The sequence below is a fragment of the Mustelus asterias genome, chromosome 15 (assembly GCF_964213995.1).
Source record: "Mustelus asterias chromosome 15, sMusAst1.hap1.1, whole genome shotgun sequence".
NCBI lineage: Eukaryota > Metazoa > Chordata > Chondrichthyes > Carcharhiniformes > Triakidae > Mustelus > Mustelus asterias.
Window position 1 is genome coordinate 103,047,629 of NC_135815.1, and position 19,752 is coordinate 103,067,380.

Here is a 19,752-nt window from a genome sequence, read left to right on the forward strand (position 1 = left end):
TTATTGTCCAATCCCCTTTTGACAGCCACAATTGAACCTGCCTCCAGCACACTCCCAGGCGGTGCATTCCAGTTCCTAACTACTTGCAGAGTTAGAAAGGATTTTCCTCATTCCACCTCTGGTTCTTTCGCCATTCACCTTAAATCTGTGTTCTTTTGTCCTCTATCCTTTCGCAAGTGGGAACAGTTTCTCTCCATCTACTCTGTCCAGACCCCTCCTGATTTTGAACACCTCGATCAAATCCTCTTCAAACCGCAGCCTCTAAAGAGAGCAGCCCTGGATTCTCCAATCTATTCACCAAACTGAGTCCCCCATCCCCTCAAAAACCCTGCAAACACCTTTACATCTTTTCAAATTGGACACAATCCTTCAGTTCAGACCTAACTTTACTATAGGTTTACCATTAACTCCCTCTTTTTATTCCACGTATAAAACCCAGAATTCGATTTGATTTATTAATTGTCTCTCTTTGTTGGTGTGCAGGATATGCTGCATGTGGCTGTCCATCATCGACACAATAAAAGCTCATTTTATAAGTCACAAGAAGAGTCTGAACAGGAACCAGAGTACATTCCCTGGACAGGTGAGATGGGGCTGGATTGGAATCATTTTCAGTTTCCGTGGCAACAATTGGAAATGAAATGGGATTCAGTGGTTCGGAATATAGCTGGTGTGGGAAAACGTGGGTGCGGTCTGTGGTGAGGATTTTGGTTATTATTGTTTAGAATGGTTACCCGAATTCTAATCTAGAACTGCGTTCATGTTTGCTGTGGCAGTTGTTAATTATCTACGTGCAATTTATAGAATCTCATAGAATCCAACAGTGCAGAAAGAGGCCCATCGAGTCTGCACCGACCACAATCCCACCCAGGCCCTATCCCCATATCCCCACATATTTACCCACTAATCCCTCTAACCTATGCATCCCGGGACACTAAGGGCAATTTAGAATGGCCAATCAACCTAGCCCGCACAGCTTTGGACTGTGGGAGGAAACCAGAGCACCCGGAGGAAACCCACGCAGACACGAGGAGAATGTGCAAACTCCACACAGACAGTGACCCAAGATGGGAATCGAACCCAGGTTCCTGGAGTTGTGGAGCAGCAGTGCTAACCACTGTGCTACCGTGCCGCCCATGTATATACTTGTAGTGTTGTGATAGAAGCAAGTATACATAATTCACACAAGGTGGAGAGTGTGAGCTCTGCACGTTTCCCTGAGAGATTCACTCAAGATTTTGGCTCATTCAGTAGATTACATCTTCAGCCCTGCTCCCCCACACCCACGCAGAATCATTTTGGAAAGATTTGAGAAGTTTGTAGTTTTTGAATCTGTCACAGGCTGTCATTTTATCCTCACTCTGTTATTTGTGTAAAAGTAACAAAGTCCACTTGTTTCCTGTCACAATTGAATTCAGGGGAGTTACTGGAACAAGGTAATGAGCCATTATATGGGACATCAGCGACGGGAGCAGAGCGGTAATCTCTGGACACGGATTTTTTTTAAAACTCTGCAAAAGAGAAGATGAAATGAGTTTTTAAAATTAGTTATGATCTGGGATGTGCCGCCTCAGAGCAGATTCAACAGAAACTTTCAAAAGGGAATTGTATATCTACTCGAAAGGAAAAAAACTGGAGCTGAAAGATCAGGAGTTTGATCGATCTTTCAAAGAGCCAGCACCAACATGATGGGCAGAGTGGCTGAATCATTCAATGAACTTTACCAGCTTCATGTAGAGAATTAATTTAATACGTGGAACCATTGTTAAAAATTCAGTGATTGTTTATGACTCAGTTACAAATAATGATGCAATTTACATTTCAGACATCAAACTTCTCAGTAATTTTAGTTATTATTTCCTCTCTAAAGCATCCAGTGGTCCAACGGGTGTGAGGACTGTGATTCTGCGGCAGACTGATGTTGTTCTGAACAAGGTTTATCCACATGTCGACACTACTTTACGCAACTCCCTTCTCGAGCAACTGGTGGCGCTAATTGATTTCTATTTGGATGGCTACGTATGTCAACTCAAGTCTGTGGATAGACCCACTCAGCAGGGAAGATACAATAAACTAGACTTGGAATACACCCAGAAACGCTCACATTTGTTGTCACAATTGCGTATGTACAACAATTCACTTTTACATTATTATCTAAGCTTGGAGAAGTTTGTTCTTTTTCGTTAGAGGTGGTCAAAATCATGAGGAGACTGGGCAATATAAACGGGGAGAAATTGGTCCTATTGTGGGAAGGGTCAAGACCAATTGGACACCAATTTAAGGTGAATGGCAAAAGAAGCAATGGTGATGTGAAGAAAAGCTTGATTACGCAGCAAGTGTTTAGAATCTGGAGGTACTGCCTGAGAGAGTGGTAGAGACCGATTCAATCATAGCTTTGAAGAAACAATTGGAAACTATCTGAAGAGAAAATAATTCCAGGGCAACAGACAAGAGAATGGGACCAGCCAAATTGTTCTTGTAGATAGGTCCTTCTATGCTGTGACAATTATGAGACCAAGCTTAGAGTGGAAATCTGCACTGCTCCAATGCCTCTTCTTTCCTCATCTTCAATGGAAAACAAAATATTTCAGCAGCTAGAACATAGAACATAGAACATTACAGCGCAGAACAGGCCCTTCGGCCCACGATGTTGCACCGACCAGTTAAAAAAAAACTGTGACCCTCCAACCTAAACCAATTTCTTTTCGTCCATGAACCTATCTACGGATCTCTTAAACGCCCCCAAACTAGGCGCATTTACTACTGATGCTGGCAGGGCATTCCAATCCCTCACCACCCTCTGGGTAAAGAACCTACCCCTGACATCGGTTCTATAACTACCCCCCCTCAATTTAAAGCCATGCCCCCTCGTGCTGGATTTCTCCATCAGAGGAAAAAGGCTATCACTATCCACCCTATCTAAACCTCTAATCATCTTATATGTTTCAATAAGATCCCCTCTTAGCCGCCGCCTTTCCAGCGAAAACAATCCCAAATCCTTCAGCCTCTCCTCATAGGATCTCCCCTCCATACCAGGCAACATCCTGGTAAACCTCCTCTGCACCCTCTCCAAAGCCTCCACATCCTTCCTGTAATGTGGGGACCAGAACTGCACACAGTACTCCAAGTGCGGCCGCACCAGAGTTGTGTACAGTTGCAACATAACGCTACGACTCCTAAATTCAATCCCCCTACCAATAAACGCCAAGACACCATATGCCTTCTTAACAACCTTATCTACTTGATTCCCAACTTTCAGGGATCTATGCACACATACACCTAGATCCCTCTGCTCCTCCACACTATTCAAAGTCCTCCCGTTAGCCCTATACTCAACACATCTGTTATTCCTACCAAAGTGAATTACCTCACACTTCTCCGCATTAAACTCCATCCGCCACCTCTCGGCCCAACTTTGCAACCTGTCTAAGTCTTCCTGCAAACTACGACACCCTTCCTCACTGTCTACCACACCACCGACTTTGGTGTCATCAGCAAATTTGCTAATCCACCCAACTATACCCTCATCCAGATCATTAATAAATATTACAAACAGCAGTGGCCCCAAAACAGATCCCTGAGGTACACCACTTGTAACCGCACTCCATGATGAATATTTACTATCAACCACCACCCTCTGTTTCCTATCCGCTAGCCAATTCCTGATCCAATTTCCTAGATCACCCCCAATCCCATACATCTGCATTTTCTGCAGAAGCCTACCATGGTGAACCTTATCAAACGCCTTACTAAAATCCATATATACCACGTCCACTGCCTTGCCCCCATCCACCTCCTTGGTCACTTTCTCAAAAAACTCAATAAGGTTAGTAAGGCACGACCTACCTGCCACAAAACCATGCTGACTATCACCTATCAATTCATTACTCTCCAAATAACTATAAATCCTATCCCTTATAATTTTTTCCAACATCTTGCCGACAACAGAAGTGAGACTCACCGGTCTATAATTCCCGGGGAAGTCTCTGTTCCCCTTCTTAAACAATGGGACAACATTCGCTAACCTCCAATCTTCTGGTACTATACCAGAGGCCAACGACGACCTGAAGATCAGAGCCAGAGGCTCTGCAATCACTTCTCTTGCCTCCCAGAGAATCCTTGGATAAATCCCATCCGGACCAGGGGATTTATCTATTTTCAGACCCTCCAGAATATCCTGCACATCCTCCTTGTCAACTGTAATACTGTCTATTCTACTCCCTTGCAACCCAGTGTCCTCCTCAGCTATATTCATGTCCCCTTGCGTGAACACCGAAGAGAAATATTGGTTCAATGCTTCACCAATCTCCTCCGGTTCCACACATAACTTCCCTCTGCCATCTATAACTGGCCCTAAACTTGCCCTAACCAACCTTCTGTTCTTGACATACCTATAGAACGCCTTAGGATTCTCTTTAACCCTATCCGCCAAAGTCTTCTCATGTCCCCTTTTAGCCCTTCTAAGCTCGCTCTTCAACTCCCTCTTAGCCAATCTAAAGCTTTCTAGTGCACTACCCGAGTGCTCACGTCTCATCCGAACATAAGCCTCCTTTTTCTTTTTAACCAACAAAGAAACTTTTTTGGTGCACCACGGTTCCCTAGCCCTACCAATTCCTCCTTGCCTGACAGGGACATACCTATCACAGACTCGCAGTAGCTGCTCCTTGAAAAAAAAAACTCCACATGTCGGACGTTCCCAGTCCCTGTAATCTCCTAGTCCAACCTATGTTTCCTAATTCTCTCCTAATAGCCTCATAATTACCCTTCCCCCAGCTAAAACCACTGGCCCGAGGTTCATGCCTATCCCTTTCCATCACTAAGGTGAACGTAACCGAATTGTGGTCACTATCACCAAAATGCACACCAACTTCCAAGTCTAGCACCTGGTCTGGCTCATTTCCCAGCACCAGATCCAATATAGCCTCACCTCTAGTTGGCCTGTCTACATACTGAGTCAAAAAACCTTCCTGCACGCTTTGAACAAAAACTGACCCCTCTAACGAGCTAGAGCTATAACAATTCCAGTCAATATTAGTCAAGTTAAAATCCCCCATAACAATTGCCCTATTACTTTCACTCCTAAGCAGGATTGACTCCGCAATCCTTTCCTCAACCTCTCTAGAACTTTTAGGAGGTCTATAAAAGACTCCCAACAGGGTGACCTCTCCTCTCCTATTTCTAATCTCCGCCCATACTACCTCAACAGATAAGTCCTCATCAAACCTGCCAATAAATATCATCTTATTCCTTTCAGTGGTGCATTCTCTTTCCCCTGACCTGATTGGCTAAAAGCTGGGTGTCAATTAATTCCTTATAAAGGTCAGTAGTTTAATTGCTCACATTTCTAGTTACAGGAAATAGTTTCTGTTAAATATTAGTGAGACTTCACTCCGTTTTCCATTGACCAGAAATTCCCGTCTTTTACCGGCTGTTAATTTAACCCTTCTAGCTCCTTTGTGTTCATTCCCTGAGCCCCAAAATATCAGGAGAGGCTGAATACATGTATCATGGTTCCCTTCAATTCACACCCCCAAATTCACAGGTGATAACTTGTCAGAAAGTGTGATTTGCTCAGTAGAATTTGAAGTAATCGATCTTTGGGCCTGGGACATTGTTTTAGAAACGTGTGACTTTATAATGTTTGTTCTTTTCAGTTTCTCTTGGTCAGTACCAGCTTACTGCTTCACTGGCAGAGAAATACTGTGACTTTGATATCCTAATACAACTGTGTGAACAGACTGACAACCAGACCAGATTACAGCGTTATGTAAACCAGTTTGCTGATCAGGTGAGGCCTTTCTACTCATCTTCCTGCTTTCTTTTAAGTTATAGATTTGAAAAACAAAACTGGTAACTTGTTTGCAATAAATAATTTGCATCTATAATAAAAACAGTAAATGCTGGAAAAGCTCAGTGGGTCTGGCAGCATCTGTGAAGGGAGAGTTAAAGTTTCAAGTCCAACACGATTCTCCATTAGATCTTGCGTTTATATATTGCCTTTCATGACCTCAAGACAAATCGTGCCTTACTGTCAATAAAATACTTTTGATTTTAAGATCCAAAGATGTGCGGGTTAGGTGGATTGGCTATGCTAAATTGCCCCTTAGGGGGACTGACTAGGGTAAATGCATGGGGTTATCGGAATAGGGCCTGGGTGGGATTATGGTTGGTGCAGACATGATGGGCCGAATGGCCTCCTTCTGCACTGTGGGATTCTATGGATTTATAGTCACTTGTAATTTAAGAGAAGTAGCAGGCAGTTTACATGCTGCAAACTCTAGTTTACACACACAAAGCTTAACTTCTCTTAACTTGAGCAATTTTTAATTAATTGTAAATTTTTTAAAAGAAGAAACTATACTGTAGATAAAAATGAACCCTTGAAACTCCCTCACTCACCAGCTCTCAATGCAGATTTCCTTTAAAACTGAGATCAGTTTGTGTTCAACATGAACTTGTTTTGTCCTTGTACTTGGTGTGAAAGAGATTGGTTACTCCAAGGGAAAGGCTGATACAGATCCTTATTTTATTTAACAGAACTTTTCCGACTTCCTGTTTCGCTGGTACATGGAAAAGGGGAAAAGGGGGAAGCTTCTGTCACCGCCAGTATCCCAGCATGCACAGCTGGCCAGCTTCCTGCAATCCCATGAACACCTCAGCTGGCTTCATGAGATCAATGTCCAGAACTTTGACAAGGTATTGGATTGTGACTTTGAAACTTGTGCTGCTTTGATATGAAATGTTGGAAAAGAAAGATAAGTCTGCAAAGACTGAGAATTTGAGTCTGAACAAAGGAAAATTAATGTTTAGGAAAGAAACCATACCTCAGAATCCCCTCCCCATCCCTGGTTATTAGGGTGTGAGTCTTGTTGGCAAGGTCAGTATTTATTGATCTATTGGCCACCCCTAATTGTCCTGAGTTGGTGTCCCTGGATGGGAGTGGGGTGATTCCAGGATGTTAACTCTCAGCAGTAACCGTTCCCCTGATCTTGCTAACAGTGTCCTCCTCTCCATGGTGAGGGTTACAGTTCAGGAGCTGCTGCTAATGTAACTGTGGTGATGTTTTACTGCCTAAGAACAGTGTGTTTTCCAGTGTGTAGTCTCCAGACTGCTGAGAGTAGCCCTGGATTTGATTACGCTCTTATTTGAGGCTGTTGCATAATTTTGCATAAATCAAGGTGGAATTAGGAAAGAAAATAGACAAGATTATTTAAAAGCCAACCATTTCCGTTTTGTTTTTGACCTGGATTTGCCTATAACCTGTTAATAAATCTGTGCTGAGGACATATTTTCATGTAAAAGTCTGGTTAATTTAAACTTGTTGCAGGCACACAAAACATTGCTCAATCTCGCCAACATGGAAACACGGTATTTTGCAAAGAAGAAAACTCTGCTAAGCCTCAGTAAACTGTCTGCATTTGCTTCTGATCTCCCTGACGACCTCCTGCAGGAGAAGATGGAGGGTAAAGTCTAACAGTCCCTTAAACATTCCTGTCTTCCTGTTTTTCTTTTCTCTCGTTGATTTATGACAAATTGCTCGCAGATGTCAGAGTTCACCATCGCCAAGCATCAAACTCTTTGTTGCATTTTGCCTCCTCAACGCAGCTCCAGCTTTGACTTTGTAAATTGCTGCCGTTAATCTGTCATTGGGCCAGCTGTTCTTTCCTGTTCCTCATCGGGGTTGTTAAGATCTAGAACACATTACCTGAAACGGTGATGGAATCAGATTTCATAGGAATTTTTGATGGGTAGTTGGGCATGGAGAAAGCTAATTTGTGGAGTTCTGGGGAATAGCCCTTCAAAAAGCTGGTGTAATTATGATGGACTGTACTATGATTTCAGTTATCTGAACCTGATTCTCCCCAGAGGTATGAGTGTCAATAAATGAAGCCTTACTGAATTCCAAGTTGGAAGTAGCAATGTAAATGTTTACTGTGCTGCAGCCGATCTGAGAATGTTTGACACTGACGGAGTCGGAAGTATTTCATCGACAAAACAGCAGCGAAAATAGTTATTAATGTTTGAATAACAATGTTTCTCATGCTTCTGCTGCCTTGATCTCCCTCTGTCTAAAGCACTGACTTCATTGTGCTCATTTTGTTATAGACTTGACAGTGCAGGAACGGTATCTGCTTCACCAGGAGACCTTGCCAATGGAGCTGCTAAATAAGAAACAGCTCAACATAGACACCATGCCTGTGTTAACTGCTTCCCAACTGATCCATGTAAGTACAGTGAACACCAATGTCTCTGATACCAATATCCAAAATCACAGATATAGATTGTGTCACTGTGGATTCCAGAAAGATGCTGAAACTCTGGGAGAGTGTAGTGTGGATTGACTAGGCTAGGGAAGTAGTTATGGGGAGTGACTTGATAACAAGACAGTTTCCAATGAAACTGAGAAAGGCAAGAGGAGATTTGAGATTTTTGAATTCAGAGAAAACAAAGGTCACGGTAGCACAGTGGGGTTAGCACTGCTGCTTCACAGCTCCAGGGTCCCGGGTTCGATTCCCGGCTCGGGTCACTGTCTATGTGGAGTTTGCACATTCTCCTCGTGTCTGCGTGGGTTTCCTCCGGGTGCTCCGGTTTCCTCCCACAGTCCAAAGATGTGCGGGTTAGGTTGATTGGCCAGGTTAAAAATTTCCCCTCAGAGTCCTGGGATGCATAGGTTAGAGGGATTAGCGGGTAAATATGTGGGGGTAGGGCCTGGGTGGGATTGTGGTCGGTGCAGACTCGATGGGCCGAATGGCCTCCTTCTGCACTGTAGGGTTTCTATTCTATTCTATTTCTGGTTAGTCGGTGACCTGGAGTCATTGTTTGTTACAGAAGAAAGAGGGTTTTGTGGAAAGCTTCGCAGGGCAAAATGAATACATGGAATGCACTGTTCGTGAAATTAGGATAAAGTGAGGTTTTACTATTCATCCAAAAAAACAGTAGAATTATTATCCATGTCCTGAATGTTCCAGAGCTCCTCACAGCCAGTTTAAACACCTTTGAAGCATAGTCTCTGTGTAAATTTGTGCTCGACAAGAACCCACAGAGTAAATAAGGTAAATGGCCAGAATAATCTGTTTTTCATGGTGTTGGTTGTGAGCACAAAGTTGACCAAGGCCATGGGATTTCTTTGTATCCATCAAGCCATTTGCTTATATTTTCCAAGGGGATTGCTGCAGTTACAATCGTGAGTGAGAGTGACTGCCCTTTACATGAAGCAGCATCTGACCAGGTGTGGCATCAAGGAGCCCAAGTAAAATTGAAATTGGAGGGTGGAGGGTGACTTTCCACTGGCCATACAGAGAAAGATGGTTGTGGTTATTAGAGGCTGATCTATTCAGCATCAGTCCATCACTGCCGGAGTTCCTCAGGGAAGTGTCCTAGGTCCAACCATCTTCAGTTGCTTCATCAATTAATTTCCCTCCATTATAAGGCCAGAAGTGGGATTTTGCGGGTGATTGCACAATGTTCATTCACGACGACTTTATGGAAACAGTCCCTGTCCAAATTCAGCTAGACCTGAATAACATTTGAGCTTGGGCTAATTGGTGAGAATGTTAGTTGCCCCCTAACTTTGCCAGGCAATGACCATTTCCAGCAAGAGAGAATGTAACCATCTCCCCTTGACATTCAATAGCATTACCATTGTTGAATCTCCCACTATCAACATTCTGGGACCATTGACTAGAAACTGAACTGGACCCACCATATAAATACTGTGGCTACAAGAACAAGTCAGAGGCTTGGAATCCTGCAACGAGTAACTCGCCTCCTGACTCCCCAAAACCTGACCCCCATCTACAAGGGACAAGTCAGGAGTGTGATGGAATACTCACCATTTGCTTGGATGAATGCAGTTCCAACAATACTCAAAAAGCTCAAAACCATCCATGATAAAACAGCCCACTTGATAGGTACCACTCCATCACCTTCAACATTCACTCCCTCTACCACCGACGCACAGTGACAGCAGTGTGCACCATCTACAAGATGCACCGCAGCAACTTGCCAAGCCTCCTCCTCCAGCACTTTCCAAACAGATTGCCTCTACCGCATAGAAGGACCAGAGTAGATGGATGGGAACACCACCGCCTGGAGAGTTCTCCAAGATGGACACCATCTTCATTTGGAACTAAATCGCCATTCCTTTAGTGTCACATCATCAAAATCCTAGGTCTCCATTCATAATAGCACTGTGGAGTGCACCTGCACTGCATGGACTGCAGTTAAAGAAGGTGGTTCACGCCATCTCTTGGACAATTGGGAATGGGCAATAAATACCGGCCTAGCTGGTTACATCCACAACCCATTCATGTTCAATGGTAATTAATCAGATTAATATCCAATTTCTACAGCTTTACATCAGTGATGACAACACCAGAGCGAATGAATACGATTTCAAGAAGGCCCTTGATCTTCTGGAATTTATTGAAAAGGTATAGCTGATGGAAGCTTTCTTAAAAGGTAGCAGGAGAGCATGTTATAATTTGAGTAGAAACATCATGAATGTTGGTGGGTTTTTTTCTGCGATACTTGCCCTATATTAACTGACCAGGTTGATAATTACTCTTCCCCAAATGATCATTGATTCAGAAATGTTAGCGGCAAGTATTTATTCTGTTTTATTCCTTCTAGAAATGTTCAGCCAATTTTCAACCTTCAGTATTCTGGATAAAAAGATTCTGTATTTCCTTGTATCTGGGTTTAAACTTTTAGTACTAATACCTCAAAATATTTAGTTACTTGGGGCAAAGTAAAGCACTAGGCTCATAGACATTTTGTCTCACTTCGTCACTGGCCCCCCACTCTGTCCCCAAATCACCTGCAAGAGGAAATCTCTCAGCCGACTGAGGAAACGTTTGCCTCCAATTCTCCTTGAAGATGGTTTAGTGAGCTCCAAACAGCACAACCCCAAGCTCATTATCCAGGATGCATCTCATCTTTTGCCATAATCTTGTATTCCAAAAGTGCATTTCAGTTCATAGAAATACTCAAAATAGAAGTTTCATTGTAACAAAACAAACATTTGCCTGTTCATGTTAACTTATCTTTTCTATTGACAATTTTGGTTTCTGGGTTGGAGGCAGGACCTTTTCCTCCCTTAACTATATGTAGATTTTTGTGAAGACTCCCTCTCTTGAAGTACCCAGGAAAATGCAGCATTGCAGGTTTATAGGAGTTACAAAGAACAAAGAACAATACAGCACAGGAACAGGCCCTTTGGCCCTCCAAGCCCGTGCCGCTCCCTGGTCCAAACTAGACCATTCTTTTGTATCCCTCCATTCCCACTCTGTTCATGTGGCTATCTAGATAAGTCTTAAACGTTCCCAGTGTGTCTGCCTCCACCACCTTGCCTGGCAGCGCATTCCAGGCCCCCACCACCCTCTGTGTAAAATATGTCCTTCTGATATCTGTGTTAAACCTCTCCCCCCTTCACCTTGAACCTATGACCCCTCGTGAACGTCACCACCGACCTGGGGGAAAAGCTTCCCACCGTTCACCCTATCAATGCCTTTCATAATTTTATACACCTCTATTAAGTCTCCCCTCATCCTCCGTCTTTCCAGGGAGAACAACCCCAGTTTACCCAATCTCTCCTCATAGCTAAGACCCTCCATACCAGGCAACATCCTGGTAAACCTCCTCTGCACTCTCTCCAAAGTCTCCACGTCCTTCTGGTAGTGTGGCGACCAGAACTGGACGCAGTATTCCAAATGAGTTGGGGGAAATGAGCTGAGGTTTATTTGTGTATATTATTTATGAAGGAGATAAGATTTTCTGCATTCTTGCAAACCAGCAGCTGTTCACCTTGTTCCATAATCCCTCTACACTGTGGAACATGAGTTAAAAGCCCTCTCCACAGTCGATACTCAATGTTTACACAATCTGTCCTTTTTTTCTCCCTATTTTCCCTTGGTTTGTCTCATTTCCCAGATCACTCCTTCTACTGGTCTTTTCCTGTGTTTAATCTTTGTTTGACATTGTGTGTCAGTCCTGAGGTGCGCAGTGGTCACGGTGCTCATTTCCCATAAAGCAGTCCCCTCTCCTCAACATATCACCGTCTCTTACATCCTGCGCTCAGGTTTTGAACTTTCAGATTTTCCTCAGTCAGTTCCAGTTGTCTGTTGTAAACGTTTTAATTGCGGGGGTAATTTGATAGAGGTGTTTTAAAATTATAACTGGGTGGGATCAAGTAGATAGCAAACTGATTTCGAGGAACGTACATGTATAATGAAATGTGAGAAACTTAAGACCAAGAGCAAAATTTTATTTGCAGGAGGATTGTACAGCTGTGAAATGCTTTCGTGATTGAGGTAAAAACTATAGGGGACGGGAACAGGGGTAAGAAGATGGGATTAGGATGCTGCCCGTGTGGAGGAGCACAGCAGCACAAAGTCAGTCCCACTCAATGCTGTTACTCTCTGTGAAAGGTTTGCAGCAAGCTCTGGAGATTGTGTTTTCTGTTTTCTAAAGGAGGAGGGTCTTGGTGCTGACATCGATTCATTGAAACTGGAAATCTTCTGCCGAGCTATCCGGAGCGATGAGTATGTGCAGTTTTGATTCTCTGTCCTCTTCCCCCATTGCAACATATGTATTGAAAGGAAGGCAGTTGTTAATTCAAAGATTAAAGCAGTTGCCTGTGTTGCTTTGAAAAGCCATGTTCACATTACTGTGTTTGATCATTATAATGAAAGCCCCCGAGGCAGCTCTTAACCTTCCAGTTTTTGGTTTAATCCCAATCCTTCCTCCTGCACCAAACCTGTTTTCCAGCTGTTGGTCTGTCTTCCCCATCCTGAAGTGCAATACCTGTCTTTCTCAGCCCAAGAGTGCGTGCAAGTGTAATCATTTTAGCAAATGAATATATTTGAGCCACCCAGCCCTCTCTGGTGGGAACCTTTTCCATGTCCCAGGTTAATTATTCCCTTTGCCAATCAGTGCCAATTCCAGGGGATTCTTGAACTCTCAATTAACACAGACTCTCTATTGGTTTTGTTCAGTTGGTCTTTTGATGTAAAGGATGATCCAGTTGAAGCTGCAAAAGGAACTATACTGATAAAGGTCATAGAGAAGCTCATGGATGAAGGTGAGTGTTATGTTAAACTGGCTCGTAACTTGATACTAAATGCTGGATCAGTAATTGTGCACTGACTTTAACCTCTGTTATATGAGCAAAATGCTTTATTGTTCCTTTGTTTAAGAAGGTGGCAAGAATAATCAGGTAATTACAGGCCGGTGAGCCTTACATCAGTGGTAGGGAAATTATTGGAGAGGATTCTTCGAGACAGGATTTATTCCCACTTGGAAATAAGTGGATGTATTAGTGAGAGGCAACATGGTTTTCTGAAGGGGAGGTCGTATCTCACTAACTTGATCGAGTTTTTCAAGGAAGTGACAAAGATGATTGATGAGGGTAGGGCAGTGGATGTTGTCTACATGGACTTCAGTAAGGCCTTTGACAAGGTCCCTCATGGCAGACTGGTGCAGAAGGTGAAGTCGCATAGAATCAGAAGTGAGCTGGCAAGGTGGACAACAAAACTGGCTCGGTCAAAGAAGACAGAGGGTAGCAGTGGAAGGGTGCGTTTCTGAATGGAGGGCTGTGACAAGTGGTGTTCCTCAGGGATCAGTGCGGGACCTTTGCTGTTTGTAATATATCTATAAATGATTTGGAGGAAAATGTAACTGGTTTTATTAGTAAGTTTGCGGACGACACAAAGGTTGGTGGATTTGCGGATAGCGATGAGGACCATCAGAGGATACAGCAGGATATAGATCAGTTGGAGACTTGGGCGGAGAGATGGCAGATGGAGTTTAATCCGGACAAATGTGAGGTAATGCATTTTAGAAGGTCTAATACAGATAGGAAATATACAGTAAATGGCTGAATCCTTAGGAGTATTGATAGGCAGAGGGATCCGGGTGGACAGGTACGCAGGCCACAAAGTGGCAATGCAGGTGGAGAAGGTAGTCAAGAAGGCATACGGCATGCTTGCCTTCATCAGCCAGGGCATTGAGTTTAAAAATTGGCAAGTCATGTTGCAGCTTTATAGAACCTTAGTTAGGCCGCACTTCTGTTCAATTCTGGTCACCATACTACCAGAAGAATGTGGAGGCTTGGAGAGGGTACAGAAATGATTTACCAGGATGTTGCTTGGTATGGAGGGCATTAGCTGTGAGGAGAGGTTGGAGAAACTTGGTTTGTTCTCACTGGAACGACGGAGATTGAGGGGCGACCTGATAGAAGTCGACAAGATTATGAGAGGCATGGACAGAGTGGATAGTCAGAAGCTTTTTCCTAGGGTGGAAGAGTCAATTACTAGGGGGCACAGGTTTAAGGTGCAATGGGCAAGGTTTAAGAACAAAGAACAATACAGCACAGGAACAGGCCCTTCGGCCCTCCAAGCCCACGCCGCTCCCTGGTCCAAACTAGACCATTATTTTGTATCCCTCCATTCCCACTCTGTTCATGTGGCTATCTAGATAAGTCTTAAACGTTCCCAGTGTGTCCGCCTCCACCACCTTGCCCGGCAGCGCATTCCAGGCCCCCACCACCCTCTGTGTAAAATACGTCCTTCTGATATCCGTGTTAAACCTCCGCCCCCACCTTGAACCTATGACCCCTCATGAACGTCACCACCGACCTGGGAAAAAGCTTCCCACCATTCACCCCATCTATGCCTTTCATAATTTTATACACCTCTATTAGGTCACCCCTCATCCTCCATCTTTCCAGTGAGAACAACCCCAGTTTACCCAATCTCTCCTCATAACTAAGCCCTTCCATACCAGGCAACATCCTGGTAAACCTCCTCTGCACTCTCTCTAAAGCCTCCACGTCCTTCTGGTAGTGTGGCGACCAGAACTGGGCGCAGTATTCCAAATGCGGCCGAACCAACGTTCTATACAACTGCAACATCAGACCCCAACTTTTATGCTCTATGCCCCGTCCTATAAAGGCAAGCATGCCATATGCCTTCTTCACCACCTTCTCCACCTGTGACGTCACCTTCAAGGATCTGTGGACTTGCACACCCAGGTCCCTCTGCGTATCTACACCCTTTATGGTTCTGCCATTTATCGTATAGCTCCTCCCTACGTTAGTTCTACCAAAATGCATCACTTCGCATTTATCTGGATTGAACTCCATCTGCCATTTCTTTGCCCAAATTTCCAGCCTATCTATATCCTTCTGTAGCCTCTGACAATGTTCCTCACTATCTGCAAGTCCAGCCATTTTCGTGTCGTCCGCAAACTTACTGATCACCCCAGTTACACCTTCTTCCAGATCGTTTATATAAATCACAAACAGCAGAGGTCCCAATACAGAGCCCTGCGGCACACCACTAGTCACAGGCATCCAGCCGGAAAAAGACCCTTCCACTACCACCCTCTGTCTTCTGTGACCAATCCAGTTCTTCACCCATCTAGCCACCTCCCCCTTTATCCCATGAGATCCAACCTTTTGCACCAACCTACCATGAGGGACTTGTCAAACACTTTACTAAAGTCCATATAGACGACATCCACGGCCCTTCCCTCGTCAACCATTCTAGTCACTTCTTCAAAAAACTCCACCAGGTTAGTGAGGCATGACCTCCCTCTCACAAAACCATGCTGACTATTGTTAATGAGTTTATTCCTTTCTAAATGCACATACATCCTATCTCTAAGAATCCTCTCCAACAACTTCCCTACCACGGACGTCAAGTTCACCGGCCTATAATTTCCCGCGTTATCCTTCCTACCCTTTAAATAATGGGACCACATTGGCTATCCTCCAATCCTCTGGGACCTCGCCTGTGTCCAGTGACGAGACAAAGATATACGTCAGAGGCCCAGCGATTTCATCTCTCGTCTCCCTGAGCAGCCTTGGATAGATTCCATCAGGCCCTGGGGATTTGTCAGTCTTTATATTCCCTAAAAAACCTCACACTTCCTCCCTTGTAATGGAGATTTTCGCTAACGGTTCAACACTCCCCTCCGAGACACTCCCAGTCAACACATCCCTCTCCTTTGTGAATACCGACGCAAAGTATTCATTTAGGATCTCCCCTATTTCTTTGGGCTCTAAGCATAATTCCCCACTTTTGTCCCTGAGAGGTCCGATTTTTTTTTTCCCTGACAACCCTTTTCCTAACGTATGAATAAAATGCCTTGGGATTCCCCTTAATCCTGTCTGCCAAGGACATTTCGTGACCCCTTTTTGCCCTTCTAATTCCTCGTTTGAGTTCTTTCCTACTTTCTTTGTATTCCTCCAGAACTCCCTCCGTTTTTAGCTGCCTGGACCTAATGTACGCCTCTCTTTTCTTTTTGACCAATCCCTCAATTTTCCTGGTTATCCACGGTTCTCGAATCCTACCCTTCCTATCCTTTTTTACAGGCACATGTCTGTCCTGTAGCCCTAACAACTGTTCCTTAAAAGACTCCCACATGCCAGATGTGGATTTACCCTCAAACAGCCTCTCCCAATCAAGAGCTGCCAATTTCTGCCTGATCCCAATAAAGTTAGCCTTCCCCCCAATCCAACACCTTACCCGTGGGACACCACTCATCCTTTTCCATCACTATCCTAAAGCTAACAGAATTGTGGTCACTATTTGCCACATGTTCCCCTACCAAAACTTTGAAGACCTGGCCGGGCTCATTCCCCAGTACTAGGTCCAGTATAGCCCCCTCTCTAGTTAGGCTATCTACATATTGTTCCAAAGAACATTCCTGTACGCATTTTACAAATTCCTCCCCATTCAGACTCCCAGCCCTACGCGATTTCCAGTCTATATCAGGGAAATTGAAGTCTCCCACTACAACAACCCTATTTTTCCTGCACCTATCCATTATCTCCTGACATAGCCGTTCTTCCACTTCCCTTGGGCTGTTGGGGGGCCTGTAGTATACCCCCAACACAGTGATTGCGCCCTTCCTGTTTCTGAGCTCCACCCACAGTGACTCGTTACACGACCCCTCTGAATTGTCCTCCCTCTGCACCGCTGTAATATGCTCTCTAACTAATACTGCTACTCCCCCACTTTTGGCCCCTCCTCTGTCTCGCCTAAAACACTTGTACCCCGGAATATTCAGTTGCCAGTCCTGTCCCTCTTTCAACCAAGTCTCTGTCACCGCAACCACATCCAAATTCCTCGTGAGCATTAAGGCCCTAAGTTCGTCTGTCTTACCTGCTACGCTCCTTGCATTGAAGTAGATGCACTCCAGACCTCCAGGCCCAGTGAGGTCATCCTCCCCGAGTGCTCCTCTTCTTTGCCAGCCTTGTCCTGGCCCCAAGCTCGTCCCCAGCCTCTACACTTGTAGACCTAATTTTTTGATCCCCACCCCCCTGCCATATTAGTTTAAACCCACCCAAACTGCACTCGCAAAACTCCCAGCCAGGATATTCGTGCCCTTCCAATTTAGTTGTGACCCGTTCTCCTTGTACAGGTGCCCTCCTCTCTTGAAAACTTCCCAGTGATCCAGGAATATGAAGCCCTCCCTCCTGGACCACTCCTTTAGCCAAGTGTTCAATTGTACTATTTCCCTATTCCTAGCCTCACTGGCCCTAGGCATTGGGAGCAGCCCAGAGATTGCCACCCTGGAGGCCCTACTTTTTAGCCTATTTCCCAACTCCCTGAATTGCTCTCGTAGGATCCCCCTGCTCTTCCTATCTACGTCATTTGCGCCAATGTGTACAATGACATCCGTTTCTTTATCCTCCCCTTTTAATATGCCTCCTATCCGCTCGGAGACATTCCAGTACCCCCAGCACCAGGTAGGCAGACTACCATCCTGGAGTCCTGTTCGCACCCACAGAATCGCCTGTCCGTGCCTCTAACCGACGCGTCCCCCACCCCTGTTGCTCTCCTAATCCCTCTCTTTCCTTTCTGGGCCACAGAGCCTGACTGTGTGCCAGTGACCTGGTCACTATGGCTCACCCCTGGAGAGTCATCCTCCTCCACACTATCCAAAACAACATACTTGTTTTGGAGTGGGACAACCACGTGACCCCACCACTAATTGCTCACTCCCTTCCCCTCTCACACCTGTTGCCGAGCCCTTTCTATTATGAGAGACAGCCACTGGAATACTCTCTGGTACGTTACCCTTATGACCTTTACTCCTAACTGTGACCCACGTGTCTTCCCCCTGAGGCCCCGGTGTAACTACTTGCCTATAACTCATGTCTATTTGTCTCTCATTCTCCCTGACTAGACTAAGGTCATCAAGCCGCTGCTCCAGTTCCCTGACGCGGTCCCTCAGGAGCTGCAGTTCCACGCACCTGGCGCAAATGTGAACCTCCGGGCGGCTAGGTGTTTCCGGGAACTCCCACATCCCACATCCCACACCGAAAGCAACAAACTGGCCTATCACTCATAGCTACCCTTTTCCTTTAAGGGAATGGAAAAAAAAACATACCCCGCTTCGCCCTTTCCCCCGAAGCCCTAGGAGCCAAAGCCCTTACAGCTCACACTCTGCTCCCTGCTCACTCCACTGCCCGCTCAAAAGTGCGGCCTGCTTTTAAACCCTCCAAAAACCTTCCCAGTTTAAAGGAGATGTACAAGGCAGATCTTTTACACAGAATTGTGGGTGCCTGGAACTCGGGGGAGATAGTGGAAGCGGATACGGTAGTGACTTTTAAGGGGCGTCTTGACAAATACATGAATAGGATGGGAATAGAAGGATATGGTCCCCTGAAGGGTAGGGGGTTTTAGTTAAGTCGGGCAGCATGGTTGGTGCAGGCTTGGAGGGCCGAAGGGCCTGTTTCTGTGCTGTAATTTTCTTTGTTCTTTGGGAATCCTGTCCAACTGTTTATCAATCTCTGTGTATGGAATATAATCAGTTCAGGTGAGTACATACCCACCCCCCCCTCTTTCCTATATCGGTGTGGCAGACTAGATTATATGCTTGTCTCTTGAGTGGGGATTGAACCATGTGCTTGAAGCACTTGCTGAAATAGCCAGGTTCCTGAGTGAAGGAGCTGCAGTATTGTTCCTCATCCCACTCGTTGCTGTTTGTGGTGCTTGGTAGACAGTATGTATAGGCTGCAGTAATTATTTTCAAATGTCTTTCATTTTAGGAGTTCAGCTGAAGTATTATTTGCCAGAAGTGAATGATTTGCTGCAGTCAAATTTTCTGGTAACCTTGAGATCGAGTTCCTACTTTGAATTCCTCTTGCAAGCAAACTATGAACATTATTTAAAAGCACAATCCTGATTCCTCTCGTGTCTCTATACTCTGCTGTTTTTTAAGATTCTTCACTCAGCAGACTGTGTACTGCAAATAAACAACTTGCAATGTTTTAACATTGTGTAAAAATGTTATGAATTTGCTTTCTAATAAAAGTTTAATTTTACAAAAAGCAAGTCAACTGTTGCTCCTTCCATCTGACTGGTTCTGTGACACACAACTGGACATGGCCACCTTGGTCTGACAGTATTTTGTAACCAGGCCTCTGTTTGTGGCCAAAAACAGGTTCCTTCTGCTCAAAGGTGCCCTTTAAATGGAAGTATTTGTGAAAGCAAACTTGTGATATGTAATTATCCTTCCTATTTCCCAACAATGTTCTCTGCTGATCTTTGCTCAACATATTCACAGCTGCCCGCTCCTCCGCTGCCCCCCCCTCCCCTCCCCTCCCCCACACTCCCGTGATTGTTAGCAATATTGAGGTGGGGGGGGGGGGGGTAGAGAGCCAGCCAATCAGCCTGATGCCATCCTGACCTGCCTTTGGATTGTTCCTTTTATTAAAATGTAATATTCTTTTTGCTCTAT

General features: G+C 44.8%; 2 protein-coding genes across 3 annotated transcripts in view; one reads left to right on the forward strand and one right to left on the reverse strand.

Moving 5' to 3' along the window:
• Positions 1 to 19,349, forward strand: part of nup133 (nucleoporin 133) — a 54,966-nt gene extending 35,617 nt beyond the window's left edge. The window contains exons 17-26 of one of the 2 annotated variants that reach the window (XM_078230424.1): positions 484 to 583; positions 1,871 to 2,122; positions 5,655 to 5,788; positions 6,538 to 6,696; positions 7,328 to 7,463; positions 8,107 to 8,225; positions 10,353 to 10,433; positions 12,472 to 12,542; positions 12,996 to 13,081; positions 19,061 to 19,349. In XM_078230424.1, the coding sequence (XP_078086550.1) occupies positions 484 to 583; positions 1,871 to 2,122; positions 5,655 to 5,788; positions 6,538 to 6,696; positions 7,328 to 7,463; positions 8,107 to 8,225; positions 10,353 to 10,433; positions 12,472 to 12,542; positions 12,996 to 13,081; positions 19,061 to 19,197 (1,275 nt within the window). In that variant the 3' untranslated portion in view covers positions 19,198 to 19,349. The remainder of the gene's footprint in view (positions 1 to 483; positions 584 to 1,870; positions 2,123 to 5,654; positions 5,789 to 6,537; positions 6,697 to 7,327; positions 7,464 to 8,106; positions 8,226 to 10,352; positions 10,434 to 12,471; positions 12,543 to 12,995; positions 13,082 to 19,060) is intronic. The other variant, XM_078230425.1, reaches the window with a different exon arrangement.
• Positions 1 to 19,752, reverse strand: part of pdcd2 (programmed cell death 2) — a 39,455-nt gene that overhangs the window by 11,863 nt on the left and 7,840 nt on the right. The gene's annotated exons all lie outside the window — the stretch shown is intronic.